Source organism: Anastrepha obliqua, chromosome 5 (genome assembly GCF_027943255.1).
Source record: "Anastrepha obliqua isolate idAnaObli1 chromosome 5, idAnaObli1_1.0, whole genome shotgun sequence".
Classification (NCBI taxonomy): domain Eukaryota; kingdom Metazoa; phylum Arthropoda; class Insecta; order Diptera; family Tephritidae; genus Anastrepha; species Anastrepha obliqua.
This window is the reverse complement of record NC_072896.1, coordinates 34,227,447-34,248,523: the sequence shown is the minus strand read 5'-3', so window position 1 is coordinate 34,248,523 and position 21,077 is coordinate 34,227,447. Positions and strand designations below refer to the sequence as shown.

At 36.8% G+C, this 21,077-nt stretch overlaps 1 protein-coding gene across 1 annotated transcript in view; it reads left to right on the top strand.

Annotated features, from left to right (window-relative positions):
• The window catches only part of LOC129248269 (cell adhesion molecule 1), a 371,310-nt gene that overhangs the window by 139,808 nt on the left and 210,425 nt on the right, over positions 1–21,077 (top strand). The window contains exon 3 of the mRNA XM_054887754.1: positions 1,783–1,880. Within this exon, the coding sequence (XP_054743729.1) occupies positions 1,783–1,880 (98 nt within the window). The remainder of the gene's footprint in view (positions 1–1,782; positions 1,881–21,077) is intronic.

Genomic DNA, 21,077 nt, shown 5'->3' with positions numbered 1-21,077 from the left:
ATTCATCGAATTCAGAAAACCTTCCGCTGCGGGACGGGTCATCGACGTCAAAGTCGCCATTTTTTAAATTTGCAAACCACTTCTGTGCTGTATACTCACCTATGACATTGGAAATCGAATGGCGAGGAGCCCAAAGAACTTTCTGTCCTTCGTATATCGTATTGGGGCCAAAGAGTTTTCGAAGCATATGAAGAAATGGAGCTCCATCTTTTCTGCGATTTCCTGAGAAATAATTTGTATAGTTCCCCTTTAACAACTGTCAGGCGGATGCCGATGACCGAGTAGCAGGTCTGTAAACCACTTAGTGTTACGTTTTTGTGGCAAATTTTATAACGAATACGACGAATAAACAGAAAATCTTGCCCAAGGAAATAAATGCGCGGACTGATCCATCTCAAGACTAATTAAAGATGATCTCCAGATGAAAGTCTTGCGTCGCTCAACTGGTAATTTTTTGGCAATGCGCTTCGGAGGCACGCGGCCAACGGGGATGAAATTATTCTTTTAACAGATGAGAAAATGTTCACTTTTGAAGAAGAGGCATAAATTGTTGTTCGAAGGGTTCAATGTGAGCACCATCCAGCGTCCGCTATTATTTGGAGAGGAGTTTCTTGTAAAGGCGTTACAGCTGTGCATTTCTGCGAAAAGGGTGTCAAGACCGGTGCAAAAGTGTACCAATTCATCGAATTCAGAAAACCTTCCGCTGCGGGATGGGTCATCGACATCAAAGCCGCCATTTTTGAACTTTGCAAACCACTTCTGTGCTGTATACTCGCCTATGAAACCTTCTCAATACACGCCAAAAGTATTCCGGGCTGCTTCGGCAGCTTTTTGACCTCGATGAAAAGGAAAGAAGAGCAGGTGACAACAATGTTGACTTTTGCCTCCTGAGTATTCCATTTCTAGGCGTTAAAACTAAAAAAAATATTAAATAACTCGAAAGTAAAATTAACTCAGTTTTGTGGAGCAAAAACGGTTCTATCGAATGAATACTTATCTTTTGCCAAACAGCAAAAAATCATTGGAAAGTAAAAGAAAATATAAAAACGCTATGAACTTATTCCCCAAACATTTTAAAGTTAGAATTGACTTAAACCATTTTCGATATTAACTGGTTTTCCTGTAAATGTCTTACAGCAATAAGAAGCTAAGAATTTTATTTGAAACAATAACTTTAATGAAATATTTCATGAACATTTACTAATTATTAAGCAAGTACATAATCTATTTTTATCATTTCATTAAAATTCTTAAGATGTTCCTAAAAAACTGGAGGGTGGTCTGGTGTTGGGATATAATCAAAGTAGCTTAACATTTCCGTATATTTAGGTGAAAAATCCAAAACGTGGAATTTAAAATCATCGAAAGAAGTTTTATAGAATATTTAACAAAGTTCATTTTTCAAGAATCTCACCCAATGTATTACATTTCTAGTCAAATTGAATTTTATGTGCCGATATTTCTCATATTTTGCACGACTATGTCACAAGCAAACAAAAAATAGACTCAGCGATATATAATAGAAAATAAAAGTGTGATTGTAACACCCAAAAGAATTGTAAGCCCAATTAAAAAAAAAATACCTTCTTAGTGTTTTCTTAATGTTTATTACCTGAATTACTTAACTGTAAGTGGCATAGTTATTACTAACAAGGCAATACAAAGAACAAAATATTTTCTTAAATTTCGCTAAACTGCCACAATTTACTCATTAACTCTATTTGTTCAGTGACATAAACTATACTTTCAATTAAGAATACATTTTTTCTGCATTTCTTACAGATTTACCAAAATTTGGTGAGCCATTACAAAATGTCACGATACCGGTGGGACGAGAGGCGATATTGCAGTGTGTGGTCGATAATCTACAAACCTACAAAGTAAGTTGTAAGCACAAATATACTTAGAAATCACAAACACATACGCACCCATACAAAGTGTCTATGTGTGTACACAAAAAAAATTAAATGTTACTTCACCCAGGACCTATAAAAAGAATTTAAAAACATGTCTCTGATTCAAAACCAATACCTAAAATTTTACTAATTTCGATCAACTTCGCCACCCATTTAGCTTTATTTGACCCGAGAGAGTTTTTTTCGAGCTTTCCTTTCGGGATCCACTGTTTTAGTCAAAAGCAAGGGCAGCTAGCAAAGGCGTGGAGTACAACCACAATTGTGCACAACGGTTAGGCTTTAGGCTTTAGGCAATTACTGTCACACACTTCAGTAAGCACTGCCTCTATCACTGCCTCTATCACTGCGGACTTCACCCCCCTATGTGCAATAGATACTTGACACTCAGGTACTAAAGAACTATGAAGTTAATTATTACACAAAATATATTTTTGAATGAAAACTGTAGTGCAGATTAAGTAATTATGGAAACTTCTGCATAGAACATTACAATTTATTAGTTGAAGAAGAAATGAGCAATCACTTTTATCGAAAAAAATCAAAAATGTACCAAATTTATAAGAGACTTCTCCTATCTGTTAAAATTAAGAAAATAACCAATCGTTACAGCGATCGTATAGCGCAACCAGAAAAATCTTCTCGACTCTTTCCAATCAACTAATATAGATTGCATGATAGCGCCGCAGGAGCTGAATGGGTTGGTGCGCGACTACCGTTTCAAAGTACGTAGGTTCGAATCTCCGTGCATGAAACAACCAAATGATAGAAAGGTTTTTTTCTAATAACGCTCACTCCTCGGCAGGCAATGGCAATCCTACGAGTGAATCTCTGCCACGAAAAACTTCTTACAAAAACCCATCTGCCTGTCGGAGTCGATTTAAAATTCTAAGTACATCCTTTTAGAGAAAACGGTCAAGACGTACGTCATAAATAGAAAGAGGAGTTCCGCCAAAATCCCAAAAGAAGGGTGTAAGCGCCTACTATACCTGTGGGCAAAAAGTAAGGTGAATTTGGTTGTAAAATGAAAAATCTTTATTTATTCTTGTAAATTAATTTCATCACCTTCAAAATAATCCCCTCTCGATGGAATACACTTATGCCAACGACTTTTCCAATCCCCGAAACATGCCAAATAGTCCATTTCCGGTATAGCCATCAGCACCTTCTTTGATCCAGCTTTTATCTCCTCAATCGACTAGAAACGCGTTCTCTGGAGTGGTCTCTTGAGTTTTGGGAATAGCCAGAAGTCACACGGAGCCAAATCAGGCGAATACGGTGGTTGCGGAACGATATTCGTGGAATTCATAGTGCACCACACCACGAAAATCGAAAAAACTGTCATAATGACCTTTATTTTTGAACGACTTTGACGTGCTCTTTTCGGTCTGGCGTCGCCTTTAGTACGATATTCGCTTGATTGGTCGGTTGTTTTAGGATCGTGAGCATAAATCCAAGTTTCATCTCCCGCAATGATGCATTTGAGCTTGTCCTGATAGTCTGAAAGCATTGTTTCACACACATCAACGCGACGACTTTTTTCCAAGAAATTGAGAGTTTTCGGTACCAAACGAGATTTGACTTTTCGTAGGCCCAAATGGTCTTTCAAAATGGTTTTCACAGATCCTTCTGATATTCCGATCATATCAGTAAGGTCTTTAACAGTCAACCGACGATTTTTGAGCACTAACTCCTTCACTTTATTGACGTGTTGGTCATCTGTTGACGTCGATGGTCGTCCGGAGCGCTCTAAGTCATCAACACGTTCTCGACCCTCTTTGAAGTCTTTGTACCACTTATAAACATTTTTCTGCGACACGGTCGAATCACCAAATGCCTTCTGTAACATGCTAAACGTTTCCGCAGCCGAAATTTCATTCCGCAAACAAAATTCGATGGCACTTCTCTGCTCAACCAAATCAGACATTGTAAAAATCGAAAAATGCACTTTGTTCGTTTGGTAAACACAAGCGTAAATTTATTACTGATAAGACATTCACATGAAAGTTGGCCCAGATGTTATTACAGTGCTGCCAACTCATGAAAAAAATAACTAGAGCAAAATTTTAATCCCGCGAAGTTTGACAAATAAATTCACCTTACTTTTTGCCCACAGTAGTATATACTTAGGAATGTAGGTAGGTGGTTGAAGTCCCAGTTTGGCACATATCAAGTAGGACTGAAGCGTCATTTTGATACCATTTTGAAACCCCCAACAGGCAGATATCTGCAGCCAACCAGAGTAGTTGATATAATGGAGAAAATTGATTGGAACTAAGTTAGGTTCGCGCTGCCCCAGGCTGTCGAAGAAAGGAGCACCCAGTGACACCCCGGACATTTACAGAGAAAATGCTCAATGGTCTCCTTCTCTGAAAGGTCCCCACAGCTTCTGCAATGGGGGTTAAATGATAACCCTAGCTTTTCCTTCTGCGTCCTTCGTATATCGTATTGGGGCCAAAGGGTTTTCGAATTAGCACATGAAGAAATGCAGCTTCATCTTTTCTGCGATTTCCTGAGAAATAATTCGTATAGTTCCCCTTTAACAACTGTCAGGCGGATGCCGATGACCGGGTAGGAGGTCTCCAAACCACTTAGTGTTACTTTTTTGTGGCAAATTTTATAACGAATACGGCGAATAAACCATAAATCATTTCCAAGGAAATACATGTGCCGACAGATCTATCTCAAGAGTAATTAGAGATAATCTCCAGATGAAAGTCTTCCGTCGCTCAACTGGTAATTTTTTGACAACGCTTTTTGGTGGCACGCGGCCAATAGTGATGGAAATATTCTTTTAACAGATGAGAAAATGGTCACTTTTGAAGAAGACGCATAAGACGCATGCGTGAGCACCATCCAGCGTCTGCAATTATTTGGTGGGGAGTGTCTTGGAAAGGCGTTACATCTCTTTATTTCAGCGAAAAGAGTGTCAAGACTGGTGCAAAAGTGTACCAGAGGAATGTCTTAGAAGGCGTGGTTAGGCAGTTGACCAGTACTATCTTCAATGGAGAACATTGGATCTTCTAGCAAGGCTCCGCTTAACCCCATAAGGTAAAAAGCAGCCAGCAGCAGCTAAAAAACTATTTTCCTCGTTTCATAGCCGCAGAAGATTCGCCGTCTGGAAGCCCATATATGAATTTATTGGACAACAGTTTATGGTCAGAATTGGAGAATATAGCCTGTCAAAGACCTCACAGAAAATTGGTGGCTCTCAAACAATCTTTGGCTCGAGCAGCGACGTCAAAATCAATGGAAAGCGTGCGTGCTGCAGAACTGAATGGCTTTATCGTGTAGTATGATTATAAGTCGGATATGCCTTAACATTAATATTCATAAACATTTTGTTTTGGTTTTTATTTTATTGTCCACTTATGCATTCATTGTGCTGTGCCGTTTAAATAAAGTATCATATTTCTTAAAAGGTTCATTACACTTGAAAGTAAACGCAAATATAGCTAACGTAATTGTTATATGCGCGGCGCGTGAATGCTAGAATCATATTACACAAGTAAACACCGAAAAATTGTTGTTGGCTTGCATTGATAAAAGTTACTATAAAAACGCTTGTAATTAGTATGTAAGACACAATAAAGAAAATAATCGTTCACCAAGCTGGATGCCTAGCTTGGAACGACAAATAAACATATTTAACTTCAATAAATATTCTTTCATTACATGGCGACCCTGCCAGCTTGGTGCTAAGATTTTTTTGCACAAGTGGCGGAAAGCTCAAATGCTTATTCCAAAGTCCAGCTTGGTCCTAAGATTTTTGCACAAGTGGCGGAAAGCAAATACTAATAACAAAGTCCTGGTATTGATCAGCCAATAAGATCTACCAGTTGCGTGAAGTTCCTGGTCTGGCCAATAGACCAGAAGATAGATGACCACAGAAGGGCCGAAAGCTATCTCCATTGAGGAGTACAGGAGAAGAAACCATTTATTAAAGAAACCAGCCGATCAAGAACCAGTCATCCCAATCATAAAGAAGCCAAAGCGCAGAGGCGGCTATACCCAGCGCATTAAGCGAGAGATTGGATATCTCCTCCGAGAAGTCAACACTCAGCCACCACCACCTTGGAAAAAGGCTTGCTCCATTTGGGAACGCATCTCAAAATTGGAATTCCTGCTGCAACAGCGTAAGCAAATTAAATAAATAAAAACAAAAAAAACTGTGCGTGTTTCACGCAGACAGTATAGGCTGACAAGCGTTAACCGCTCGCAGAAAAAAAAAACAAATAAATATATTTAATAACTCAAATTAATATTCTTTCATTACATAAATAAATATATTTAACTTCAAAAAAAAAAAAGAAAAAAAAAAGAAAGAAAAAAAAAAAATACAATAAATTATTTCTTTACATGGCGAGAATTAAACCACTTTGGTTTCTGTTGGTTATATGTTTGCCTTATAAAAATTTAGAGATGAAACTGTAAATGAATATATTAAGCAAAAAAAAAAAAATGATTCGGAAAGTCATTTTAAATTATGAAAATGTTTGAATTTGATATAATATACTTTCTAATATGCTTACTTAATAAATGAATTAACTTGAAAAACAAAAAATTTTTTAAATCCAATGTAAAAAAAAAAAAAAAAAAAAAATTTATACATACATTATATACATATATACATTATACATTATAACATTGCATAAATTATTTGATTTACGGTATAAGGTCCCCAATAGATAATCTTTCAGAAATGGGAAAAACCTTATCAAAAGTTGATAAACCCAATGCCAATGTAGTAAACGAAGTAGTCGTTAACACTGGCTTAAATTTAGTAGAAATTTGCTTAATTGTAATCACAGTCGTAACCTTATTGATATTAGCATTAAAATTATATGCTATGCATAATAAAAAACTAAAGAAAAAGTATATGAGTAGATCTAATGAGTTAGACAAAATATGAACAAATGGTCCGAAATTCATAAAACTTTACTGATAGAAAAGGAAAATTTCAAAAAATCGTTTAAATGTATAAATAAAAATATACAAATAAAACAGGAAACAGTTAAAAAACATTTAGAAAATTTAGTATTAGCATTAGAATCAATTAGAAATTTAACTTATATAAATTTCGAGCGACTCACAAAGGATCATCAAAAAGAAGCTCTTGACATATTTTGGCAACTACGAGATCAATTAGTAAAAGTTTTAGCCAAATACAACATCCAACAGGAAGTATCTCATTCAATTAATGAGAAAATGTCAATAAATATTATTGAAAACCCACCAGCTAATCTATTAACAAAGCTTGAAGCAGTTTCCTCAGAAACAGATTGTCCAATTACTAATTCAGAAATAGAGTCAGAAGAAGAAGGCGAAATGACACAAACAGTTGTGGAATTTCTCAGCACGGCTGCAAAGCTAGTGACTGAATTCGATGGTAAACCAGAAAATCTACGGTCATTCTTAGATTCCTTAGAATTAGTTGAAGTAATCAAGGGTGAGCACGAAACTGTTGCTGTTTCACTCATAAAAACAAAATTAAAAGGGAATGCCAGAAATCTCATAGACACAGAAACAACAATCTCTGAAATAATCACAAAACTTAACAGGTCAGTTAAAGGAGAATCGGTAGAAGTATTAGCTGCAAAAATAATGAGTATCAGACAGAACAACAAACCAGCTAATAGTTATTGTAATGAGATAGAAGCTCTTACAAAAAACTTAGAAAATGCCTATATCACAGATGGGTTGTCGGCAGAACTCGCAAGTAAATACTCGACACAAACTGCAGTAAAAGCATTGACCAAAAACTGCAGCATTGAAAAAGTCAAATTAATAATGGAAGCCGGCCATTTTAACAATATGAACGATGCGATAAGCAAATTCATTGGTAGCTGTACTGAAGCTACAGGACAACAAAACACAATACTACATTTTGGTCAACGACCATTTAATGGACGATTTGCCAGAAATGGAAGGTTTCAAAGAAGAAACAACTTCCCTAGAAATCAAAATCGTTCAAATTTTGATAATTTAGGAAATAATAATCAAAATAGATATCGTTACCGACAAGGCAGACCAAATTTCAACCGGAACATGACACACAATGTACGAGTTGCCCAATCGGACGAAAACAACTCGGAAAACTAATCTATTCCTCTAAGATACATACGCTTAACCTTAACTTTAGCATTTTTGTACAACTTAAAATAGCAGATTTAAATACAAACATTACACTACTTGTAGATACTGGCGCAGATATATCACTTTTAAAATTCAATAAATCCACTTTTCAAAAAATAAACACAAAACACATTACAGCATTAAGCGGTATAGGGCAAGGCAAAATCAGTTCTATTGGTACAATATTTTTTGATTTAAAATTTACGAAATTTTTAATTCCACATAAATTTCACGTTATCCCGGATAACTTTCCAATTCCATGTGATGGTATAATAGGCATGGATTTCATGAAAAAATTCAATTGTGTATTAGACTTTACTCAAAATTACGATGCTCTAATTCTGAGACCAGATAATTTAACACAAATTATAGAAATACCAATAACAACAACATGTAACGACGAAATAATCATTCCCGCAAGGTCAGAAGTTATACGAAAAATAAACTTACCTAATACCTTGGAGGAAGCACTGATTCCAAATCAAGAACCACACCCTGGAATATTTATAGCCAATACCTTGGTAAAACCTGACAACGCCTATATCCGCATTTTAAATACAAATTATAATACAGTATCTTTAAAGCAAAGCAACATTTTAACTGAAAATGTTTCTGATTACGACATAATAAACAATAACACGGGAAATGCACAAAGAAAAACGGACATTCTCAACAAATTGAGAAAAAATTTTCCTAAAACATATGAAAAACAATTGACAAACCTATGTTCCGAATACAGTGACATATTTGGGTTAGAAACAGAAACAATAACAACAAATAATTTTTATAAGCAAAAGTTAATGGTTAAAGACAAACAGCCGGTATACATAAAGAACTACCGTATACCCCACACACATAAGGATGAAATTGAGAGACAAGTAAACAAACTTATAGAAGACAAAATAGTCGAACCATCATTTTCAGAATACAATAGTCCAATACTATTGGTACCAAAAAAGTCTCTACCGAACACAGTAGAAAAAAGATGGAGATTAGTAATCGACTACAGACAAATCAACAAAAAATTAATTGCAGATAAATTCCCGTTGCCGAGAATAGATGACATTTTAGACCAACTCGGAAGGGCAAAGTATTTTTCATGTCTCGATCTAATGACTGGATTTCATCAAATAGAACTTGATAAAAATTCAAGAAATTTCACATCCTTTTCAACCAACAACGGTTCATACAGATTTACTAGACTACCATATGGCTTAAAGGTAGCACCTAATTCATTCCAAAGAATGATGACAATTGCTTTCAGTGGTTTAAAACCAGAGCAAGCTTTCTTATATATGGACGACTTAGTAGTCCTTGGTTGCTCTGAAAAACATATGCTTTCAAACTTGAAAAATGTTTTCGATTTATGTAGAACACATAATCTAAAATTACATCCTGAAAAATGTTCATTTTTTATGCATGAAGTAACCTACCTCGGGCATAAATGTACAAACAAGGGGATACTTCCAGACGACAAGTACTCGGTAATAAAAAATTATCCTACACCCACAGACGGAGATAGTGCAAAAAGGTTCGTCGCCTTTTGCAACTACTACCGCAGGTTTATTAAAAACTTCGCTGAATATTCAAGACACCTAACAAGGTTATCTAAAAAGGGAGTTGCTTTCGAATGGACAAAAGAATGCAATGATGCATTTGTGTACCTCAAAAGAGCATTAATGAGTTTACATTGTTACAATATCCCGACTTTAAGAAACCATTTTGCTTAACAACAGACGCAAGCAAATACGCGTGTGGTGCAGTACTTACTCAGGAATATGAAGGAAAACATCTACCAGTAGCATATGCCTCCAAAAGTTTCACAAAAGGAGAAAGCAACAAGTCGACAATTGAACAAGAGTTAGCTGCCATACACTGGGCAATAACCCATTTCAGACCTTATGTCTATGGTACAAAGTTTTTAGTTAGAACCGATCACAGACCCCTGTCTTACCTATTCTCAATGAAGAATCCAAGTTCAAAACTAACACGAATGAGACTTGATTTAGAAGAGTATGATTTCGTAGTAGAATATCTTAGAGGAAAAGATAATCACGTCGCGGACGCTTTGTCTCGCATTACAATAAATGACTTAAAAGATAATCACGTCGCGGACGCTTTGTCTCGCATTACAATCAATGACTTAAAGGAAATAAATGAAAAGAATCAAAATTTATACAAAATAGTGACTAGATCAATGTCGAAAAATAACAACAGTCCAACTACACAGCAGCACATTAAAACATATGATAAGCCCAAAATATATGTCCCAATTAATAACACTGACGTCAGGAAATACAATAAATTAAAGATTACACCCACGCGATGTTACATCAAACGAGGAAAATCTATAATGGCATATATAAAAATTGATGACTTATTTGTTAATGGGAAAATTGACTTAGGACAATTCTTCTCTAGGCTCGACGAAGTGGCCGACAAATATGGCATTAATAATTTACAAGTGGCACCTAGCGAGAAAATTTTCGAATTTGTCTCGATAAATGATTTTAAAAATAAGGGCAATATGATATTAAATAAAGTAAAAGTAGCGCTACTGAATGAGGTGACCCAGATCAATGATGCTAAAACTGTAATGGACATTCTAAAAAGATACCACGATGACCCTATAGAAGGCGGTCATTGCGGAATTTTCAGAACACTTATGAAAATTAAAAGACATTACTTCTGGAATAAAATGTCAAAAGATGTTGCTAAGTACGTAAAAACTTGCGAAAAATGCCAAAAAACCAAAATAACAAAGCATTTAAAAAGCCCAATGACTATAACACCAACACCTACAGGTACATTTGATACAGTTATGGTAGACACAATAGGCCCACTACCTACAACAATTAATGGCAATACTTATGCAGTCACAATAATATGCGACATGACAAAATATTTAGTCACGATACCCATCCAAGACAAAAACGCCAAGACAGTGGCGAAAGCAATATTTGAAAAGTTTATTCTTACCTACGGTCCAATGAAGACGTTCATTTCGGACATGGGTACAGAATACAAAAATTCAATACTAACAGAGCTATGTGAATTGCTAAAAATAGAGAAAATTAATTCAACTGCTTACCACCACCAAACATTAGGAGTAATAGAAAGATCACATAAAACTTTCAATCAATACATAAGATCTTACATATCGATTGACAAAAACGACTGGGATGAGTGGCTACAATACTTCACATACTGTTTTAACACCACTCCTTCTACAGTACATGACTATTGTCCGTATGAATTAGTTTTTGGAAAAACACCAAACATGTTTCAGCAGTTCAAAAATGTAGACCAAATTACTCCATTATATAACATAGATAACTACGCTAGAGAAGTAAGATTTAGGCTAGAAGTAGCACATAAAAGAGCTCGCAATATGATAGACATAGCTAAAATTAAGCAAAAAAACATTTTATGATAAAAATAGTTTAGATCACAATTTTAGCATAGGCAATTTAGTTTTACTTAGAAATGAAGTGGCCCATAAACTGGAACCCCAATATTGTGGGCCTTATACCATTAAAGCAATAGATGATAAAAATAATGTTACTATAGTCGATAAGTTATCTTTAAAAGAACAAATAGTTCACAAAAATAGGCTTAAGATTTACCAACAATAAGTAGTTTTAAAGACCGGTCTAAACTTAGAAAATTAATACAATATATACATATAAATAAAATTAAGATTACTCTTATGTACATTTTTATTTTAACAATTCAATGTAAAAGAATGTTCATACAAAAAAAAAGTTGTATGAGCATTCTTCCGAAGAAGGGAGGTGTAGTATGATTATAAGTCGGATATGCCTTAACATTAATATTCATAAACATTTTGTTTTGGTTTTTATTTTATTGTCCACTTATGCATTCATTGTGCTGTGCCGTTTAAATAAAGTATCATATTTCTTAAAAGGTTCATTACACTTGAAAGTAAACGCAAATATAGCTAACGTAATTGTTATATGCGCGGCGCGTGAATGCTAGAATCATATTACACAAGTAAACACCGAAAAATTGTTGTTGGCTTGCATTGATAAAAGTTACTATAAAAACGCTTGTAATTAGTATGTAAGACACAATAAAGAAAATAATCGTTCACCAAGCTGGATGCCTAGCTTGGAACGACAAATAAACATATTTAACTTCAATAAATATTCTTTCATTACAATCGTTTGAAGACTTGTGTAAAAGCAAATGGTGATCGTTCCGAATGAAATTTAAAATTTGTTTCTCTGATATTTAAATGATTAAATAAAACTAACTTAAAAAAAAAAATTGTTGGTTTGAGTCAGATCAATTTCATGTGATCTAAATATAACCGCAAACTTTTTATCGCTATGTCTGAGACTTAATTTATTTGCTGCAGAAAAGTCTTATTTTATCCCCTCTGCTGACAGCTCTACAGATGCAATTGAAATTAGGTTAAGCCTGGCTGCATGCCCCTACCTTTCATTGACCCGAAAGGGTTGCAATGATAAGTGGGATGTGTGGGCGATAGTGTCGTAACAGGATGTTGTACAACGGTATGTTTTTTGTTTGATGAAGTGCAAGTGAAAGAATGGATGTTTTTATTGTGCTGAATGGGGTAGCAACTGCCGCCCGTCTCAGTTATGTATTTTCTTGCTAGTTCATCTGTGTCTCGTTATTATATATTAATATGACTGGCATCCCATATCAGCGTAATTTGAAGACAATCACCAAGTAATTGTAGTCCCTCTTTACACTGTAAAACTAGTTTGGATGAAATGTAATTGAAATTTGAGGATTTGATAGCTGCTCAGCTGTCTGAAAGCCAGAGCAAAAGTAGCTGCACTAATTTCTTTGTGTGTGACTTGTATCAACTGATAAACAGTCACCGTATACAGTCGGGAGAATCCACTTTGCTCATCTTGAAAAGGTATTGCCTAAAATACCCATGACCGGGGAGAAATCGCGTGGGGTAAAACTTTACTTTTACTGTTAAACAGTCACAGCTGCGCATGTCACAGATAATGTGAAGATCCTGATACCCCATTCGTTGACGACGGAATTGTCGTTGCGCTACGCGACCTTGTCGAGGTGCGAATAGCGATAACGCGGCTAAAGAACAACAAAGCTGCAGGCGCCGACGGACTGCCGGCTGAGCTATTCAAACATGGCGGCGAGGAGCTGGTAAGGTGCATGCATCAGCTCCTATGCAAAATATGGTCGGATGAAAGCATGCCTGCCGATTGGAATTTAAGTGTGCTCTGCCCAATCCATAAGAAGGGCGATCCTGCAATCTATGCCAATTACCGAGAGATTAGTCTTCTAAATATCGCCTATAAGATTCTAGCGAGCGTATTGTGTGAAAGTCTGAAGTCCAATGTCAACCAACTGATTGGACCTTATCAGTGTGGCTTTAGACCTGGAAAGTTACCATCGACCAAATATTCACAATACGCCAAATCTTGGAAAAGACCCATGAAAGGAGAATCGACACACACCATCTTTTCGTCGACTTCAAAGCTGAATTCGACAGTACGGAAAGGAGTTACCTGTATGCCGCGATGTCTGAATTTGGTATCCCCACAAAACTAATACGGCTATGCAAGATGACGTTGCTCAATACCAGCAGCGCCGGCAGAATTGGGATACCAAATGAGGTTTCAGACAGGGTGACTCGCTGTCGTGTGACTTCTTTAACCTGATGTTGGAGAGGATCGTACGAGCCGCAGAACTTAATCGCTCAGGCACAATATTTTGCAAGAGCGTGCAATTGTTTGTGTATGCCGCTGATATCTACATCATCGGCCTTAACAACCGCGCTGTTAGTTCTGCCTTCTCCAAACTAGAAAAAGATTCAAAGCGAATGGGTCTGGTGGTGAACGAGGACAAAACGAAGTACCTGTTGACAGTTATAATTTCAAAGCTGTAAAAAACTTCGTGTATTTAGGAACCAGCATTAACACCGATAACAATGTCAGCCTTGAAATCCAACGTAGAATCTCTCTTGCCAACAAGTCCTACTTTGGACTAAGTAGGCAACTGAGCAGTAAAGTCCTCTCTCGACGAACAAAACTAACACTCTACAAGGCTCTCAACATGCCCGTCCTAACGTATGGCGCAGAAGCTTGGACGATGACAACATCCGATGAAGCGACGCTTGGAGTATTTGAGAGAAAGATTCTGCGTAATATTTTTGAACCTTTGCACGTTGGCAACGGCGAATATCGCAGACGATGGAGCTTTACGACGACATAGACATAGCACAGCGAATAAAGATGCAGCGGCTAAAGAGCCAACTGGCGACGATTAGCACGAGAAAAAACGACTGGCGCGCTTTGTTAAACTCGGTTAAACTAAGCGGTTATAGCGCCAACTAAGAAGAAGAAGAAGAAGAAGAAGAAGAAGAAGAAGAAGAAGAGAAAAATTTACTTCGGCGAAAGGTCTGCTGCACCAGTTTTGAATGACAGCCGATTATTCTTCTTATAATTTCCACGTGAGATCTGTCTTGCCACTTATGGATTGTTTGTGACCTAATTCCATGCTTTTCTTCTGAATGCGCGGCTTATTTCTCTCAACCCAAAGCTGTTTGCGTTCTAACGCCAAAAGGTCTATCGAGATCGACCCGCATATGATTAATGGCTGCAGTTTCTGATACCGAATGGTTTGACAGACATATGAAAAGGAGGTAATGCTCTTTGACAAAAAATTGCATGCCACAGCAAATTTCAGCGCAGCACGAGCGAATTTATGTGTGTTTACGTATTTTAGTGTCTTCCAAAAAACAAAATAAAAACAAAAAAATATATCTATATATAAATATATAGTATTTGTGTCTACAAATATTTTATGTGAAAATATTAAATTCCTTTTGCTCCATAAAATTTTGATTGTTGTTCTTGACTTCCAGAAATCACAACTTCCCAAAAGTTGAGGCATTCCACACAAAACTTTGTGGCAATGCGCTCCTGGCAATGCAACCCACACCTTTTGCACTTTAATTTTCAGACCATTACCGTAAATTAAATTCATATGGCATAAAACTTTTCGACTTTTACAATTCACGAATCAAACACAAAGTATAACTTAACAACTTTTTCGGCAACACACAAATACTATAAATTTATATATGCGCAAATATACAAGTACATGCATATGTATGTATGTATGTGGGTATGTATGTATGCACGTATGCCACACCACGAAATGAATCAAAATGCCATGAAGTTGTAACTAAGCAGAAGTAAAGGCGACCAAAAAAAAACTTACTATGAAAAGTATGCATGAACTAACAGGGAAGCCCTCAAAATATGCGGCTAAATGAAAACAAAAAAAGAAGGAAAAAGTAAAACTTGCATGTGAGAGTATCCGTATCAGTGGTAAATAGGCAGGGGAGAGCGGAAAAAAAAGACTAACAGTTTGCGCAGCTGAAAATTGCATTGCAACCTCAGCGCGGGCAACCAAACAACTAAAAGACAAATGGCAAGAAAGTGAAATGTAGAAAAACTTTTTCACCTTTTCAAAATGGGTAGCCAAAAATAACTTTCCGTTTCTTACATCCACTCACCGCACTCAAGCGTTAGCCGTACGTCATAATAATAGTAATAATAGCAATAATCGGCGCTTGAAATGGCTGGGTGCCGTGTGAATTGCGTATGATTTGTCGATGTCATGACGAGTTGAAATTACTGCGTAGCATACACTCAGGCGTTGATGGTAGTAGCAGTAGTAGTAATAATAATAATAATAAAGCGTATGTATCACTTTCATGTGTGTCAGCTGAAACGAGCACTTATGGATGGGCGTTGGGAAATGTGAAATATGAAATATGAAAGAAGAAAGAACCTTTCGACAACAACAAATACAACCAAGAAACACAACAAAGGAACGATGAAAAAATGGTAATAGTTACAAAATAGATTAGGAAGTTCCTAGGGCAGGCAAAAAATCCACACACACCAGCCCATGAGTGAAAACGGGCGTGTGTGTATGTGTGTGTGGGGAAGAGTCTGCGTGAACAGAGCCTTCGCCTAAGTGCTGAAGAGCCTTCAGGGCAGCGCTGGCGCATTGCTATAAATATTTTAGCAGCAACTAGCAAGTTATACCTTCTACTCAAATATGAACGAGACGGTATCAATAAAACGGTCCGCGGATGACATATGGCAAAAAAATTTTTTTACTTTTTGGTAGGACTGTTATAAGCTTATATGGCAAATTTCAGCGTGATATGTCACATAGTTTGTTTTCTGTGCTATTGTAAGCAAGTCAAGCTCGAGTGTGTTCTTCGAATTTAACGATATAAATTCAAGTTGAACAAAGAATTTGTTTGAAATTTTGTTATTCCAACAAAATTTCGGCTTTAGACGCCTTAAAAATGTTGCAGACAACCTATGGGGACTCTGCTCTATCGCGTGCACGTGTTTTCCAGTGGTACAAATCGTTCAAAGAGGGCCGTACATCGGTTGAAAACTTGCCTCATGAACGTCGTCCAGCAACATCAGTAAACGACGAAAACATCGGAAAAGTAAAAGAAATTGTGCTTGAAAATCGCACAAATCGAAGAATCGGTTAACGCTGAATATTATTTAGACGTTTTAAAGCGTTTGCGCGAGAACATTCGTCTTAAAAGGAAGGAATTGTGGGACAACAACTCATGGTTCTTGCATCACGATAATGCACCAGCTCACACATCACGACTTGTTCGCGATTATTTGAACAAAAATAATGTTAATATCGTTCCGCAAGCACCGTATTCGCCTGATATGGCTCCATGTGACTTTTTCCTGTTTCCCAAGCTCAAGTCGCCGCTCCGTGGAAAACATTTTGAGACAATTGAAGTCATAAAAGAGAATTCGAAGAACACTCTCGAGCTTGACTTGTTTACAGTAGCACAGAAAACAAACTATGTGACATATCACGCTGAAATTTGCCACATAAGCTTATAACAGTCCTACCAAAAAATAAAAAAATTATTTTTGACATATGCCATCCGCGGACCGTTTTATTGATACCGTCTCGTTCATATTTGAGTAGAAGGTATTTTTTCAAAAAGCTACATGTCATGAAAGATTTGTGTGAATAAAAAGCTGATTAGGAGTCGAAAAATCAACTATTACTACCATAGAAATGTTTCAATGCAGGCACCTGCCTTTTTGTGGGTCATGTCAAGCATAAGAAGAAATATTATATGAGAAATAGCAACAATTCTAAATTACTTAACAAAATACCTGGACGACAAACGACAGGCGCAAATTGACGGAAGGTCGCTCCAACTAAGTAATACAAAATAACAAAAATAATACAAAATAAGAAAAAGACAAAAATAAAAATAAAAAAAAACGAACGGAATCATACTCCAAGCAAGACAGAAAGGTAAACGATATAGGCACGAAAACTAACAACTTGGAAAAAAGCAAAATCAAAAATAACTAAGCGGAAAATATGAACCCAAAATGGGGTCAAAGGTAAACACATAAGCACCTCTAGCTCACGCACACACTCAGACGTCCGTGCACATTTAAGTACGTGTCAAGTCAAGCGTGTAAACTGTTGCATGTATGTATGGACTTGTGTGTGCTTTGTCGGCTTGAACGTTCAATAAAAAAACAAAAAGGAAAGACAAAAATCTGCCATAAAATGAAAAAATCGGAAAAGCAAATATTTTTACAGTTCGCCTGAAACTTTGCAAAAAAATGCTACTCACACACGCATTCACGTACTTATTTCAGCCGTTCCCACACCCACCTTCACATACTTTATGCATTGATTGAGTGAAAATTGCTTTGCTGAAAGGTGATTTTCGGTTAAAAGGTACCGAAAGTGTTAGTGTGGCCAACAAGAGAATTACACTTATGCATACACACAGATATATGTATGTATGTGTGGGGGAGAAATAACATGAACGGACATGAACTGGTTGAGCGCACTTCGTAAGCAGCAAGTCCCTTGCGCTAGTTTGCTACATTTATCGATAACAAAAAAAAAAATACCTGCGGTCATTCACTCGCACAGATCTAAGCGTTTTGTGCGTTGTTGCTGCATTTTTATTATATCCATTCTTTTTTTTCATTTTCGTAGGTGACGTGTGAAATATCCGTTTGAGCGCGTAATTTGTGGCATAGCTTTTGGCGTGCCGATATGCCTTTAAAAATTTTTGTTTTTTGATAATCCTTTTTTCTCTTTGATTTGTTTTTTGAAAGTGCTAGTTTTTTGAAAGAACAGGTAGAAAAAGGGATGGCAATCGAGCCACAACTAATTACATTTGCGTTAACCGCTTCAAGCTGCTGATTAAATTCACCAGGTGTGCAATATTTAAACGTGCTGTATCCGCAGGTGTAGCAAGATAGTAAGAGCCCAGATGTCTGAATCTTAGCCCAGCGAGAGCAGGTCAGTTGAAGAGAAGATGCTGGGATGATTCCACCTCAGCCTCCAGACAGCTTTTTCATAAAAAACTTGAAACAATCCTAGGTGTCACCACATGTACACCTAATGGACAATGTCCGGTAGAGATACCAGCAAAATTCGAGAGCGACGGCTTTGTTAGTCTCACAAAATCCCTCGAGCGCCATCGATCTAGCCGTGACACGAAGGATTGTGCAAACAGAAATGAGCTCAACCGAAATCAGTTAATATAACCTATTCAATGGCCAAGCTTATTTTGCTAGACACCATTCTTCTTATATTTTTATCCACATACGAGGGGGAGCAAAATTAATCATGGAAATTTATTTTTGAATAACTTGTTTCATAAATAAAAAAATAATTTATTTAATACGGATTTTGGAGAGTATCCGAAGAAATTAAGGCTTTAGCTAGTTTTGAAAAATATTAAGGCTTTGTGTGCAGAGACCAGCTAAGCTGGGTTAAAGTTGTACTATAAAATTTAGGATGAAAGTGACAGAAAAACCAGGAAACTCCTTTCAAGGCAACAAAAATGCCAATTATTGGCCCATGAAAGAAAAAAAAGTATTGCATATCTTAAGGGAAACTTGGTAACTATTTGGTACTTTTTAGTAGTTATAGGCTTTTACGTTCTTTTTATGCAAATTTTGTCTGAGAAGACCCTAAGTGAAATTTTTCGGGAAATAATTTTCCAGAATATTTCAAATATCTAGCGCCTTTCGTAGCCCTTCTAGCGCCAATCGTATTATTTCCAACTCTCTCCCAAAGAGGGTCGAAATGTTCTCATTTTGTGGTTAAAGTATCCCAAAAAAATATCACTTGTAAAATTTTACTGTGTATTTTTCAACTTGGTATTTCCCTTGGATATTTAGTGGAAACTTTCAAGTGCTTTTCTGCTTTGAAAAAGTTCCTCTTCAAAAACCATTATCTTTATTTTGTGCAAATGGTTTAAAACTGTTTTATGATCGTTCTTCAGTTCTTGGGCGAGTCTAAAACTACTAACATGCCGGCCAACTTCTATGATTTTATCAGGATTTTCGATGACTGGCATTCCTGTGCGCGATGAATCTGTAACAACAAAATTGCCTGCACGGAATCGGCGGAACCAAAATTGCACTGACGTATTTTTCTCCTTTTATAAATATATAAAATTCAAAAATTAGTTGGACATTGAAAAAAATGGTACCTGTGAATGCCGAAAGATACTACTGTGGGCAAAAAATAAGGTGAATTTATTTGTCAAACTTCTCGGGATTAAAATTTCGCTCTAGTTATTTTTTTCATGAGTTGGCAGCACTGTTAAAAACATCTGGACCAATTTTCAGGTGAATGTCATTATCAGTAATATATTTACGCTTGTGTTTACCAAACGACCAAGAGTGCATTTTTCGATTTTTACAATGTCTGATTTGATTAAGCAGAGAAGTGCGATCAAATTTTGTTTGCGGAATGAAATTTCCGCCGCAGAAACGTTTAGCATGTTGCAGTAGGCATTTGGTGATTCGACCATGTCGCAGAAAACTGTTTATAAGTGGTACAAAGACTTCAAAGAGGGTCGAGAACGTGTTGATGACTTGGAGCGCTCCGGACGACCATCGACGTCAACAGATGACCAACACGTCAATAAAGTGAAGGAATTAGTGCTCAAAAGTCGTCGGTTGACTGTTAAAGACCTTACTGATATGATCGGAATATCAGAAGGATCTGTGAAAACCATTTTGAAAGACCATTTGGGCCTACGAAAAGTCAAATCTCGTTTGGTACCGAAAACTCTCAATTTCTTGGAAAAAAGTCGTTGCGTTGATGTGTGTGAAACAATGCTTTCAGACTATCAGGACAAGCTCAAATGCATCATTGCGGGAGATGAGACTTGGATTTATGCTTACGACCCTGAAACAACCGACCAATCAAGCGAATATCGTGCTAAAGGCGAGGCCAGACTGAAAAGAGCACGTCGAAGTCGTTCAAAAATAAAGGTCATGATGACAGTTTTTTTCGATTTTCGTGGTGTGGTGCACTATGAATTCCTTCCACCTGGCCAAACTGTTAATAAGGAATATCATTTGAGCGTTATGCGTCGTTTACGTGAAGCAATTCGTCTAAAAAGGCCAGAATTATGGGCCAACAACTCTTGGTTTTTGCATCACGATAATGCACCGTCTCTCACTGCACTCGTTCTTCGTGACCATTTCGCCAAAAATTCCACGCATATCGTTCCGCAACCACCGTATTCCCTGATTTGGCTCCGTGTGACTTCTGGCTATTCCCAAAACTCAAGAGACCACTCCGGATAACGCGTTTCGAGTCGATTGAGCAGATAAAAGCTGAATCGAAGAAGGTGCTGATGGCTATACCGGAAATGGACTATTTGGCATGTTTCGGGGATTGGAAAAATCGTTGGCATAAGTGTATTTCATCGAGAGGGGATTATTTTGAAGGGAATGAAATTGATTTATAAGAATAAAGATTTTTTATTTTACAACCAAATTCACCTTACTTTTTGCCCACAGTAGTATATGGGCCTAACACTTACATCCTGAGTTGGAATCGTTCCTCCTGCAAAGCAGTTGTTCCACTGTGTAATTTACCAAATTATTCTAAGATAAGTTACCGTTGCACGTAATCCAAGGTTGTGAAGCATCAAAAGGC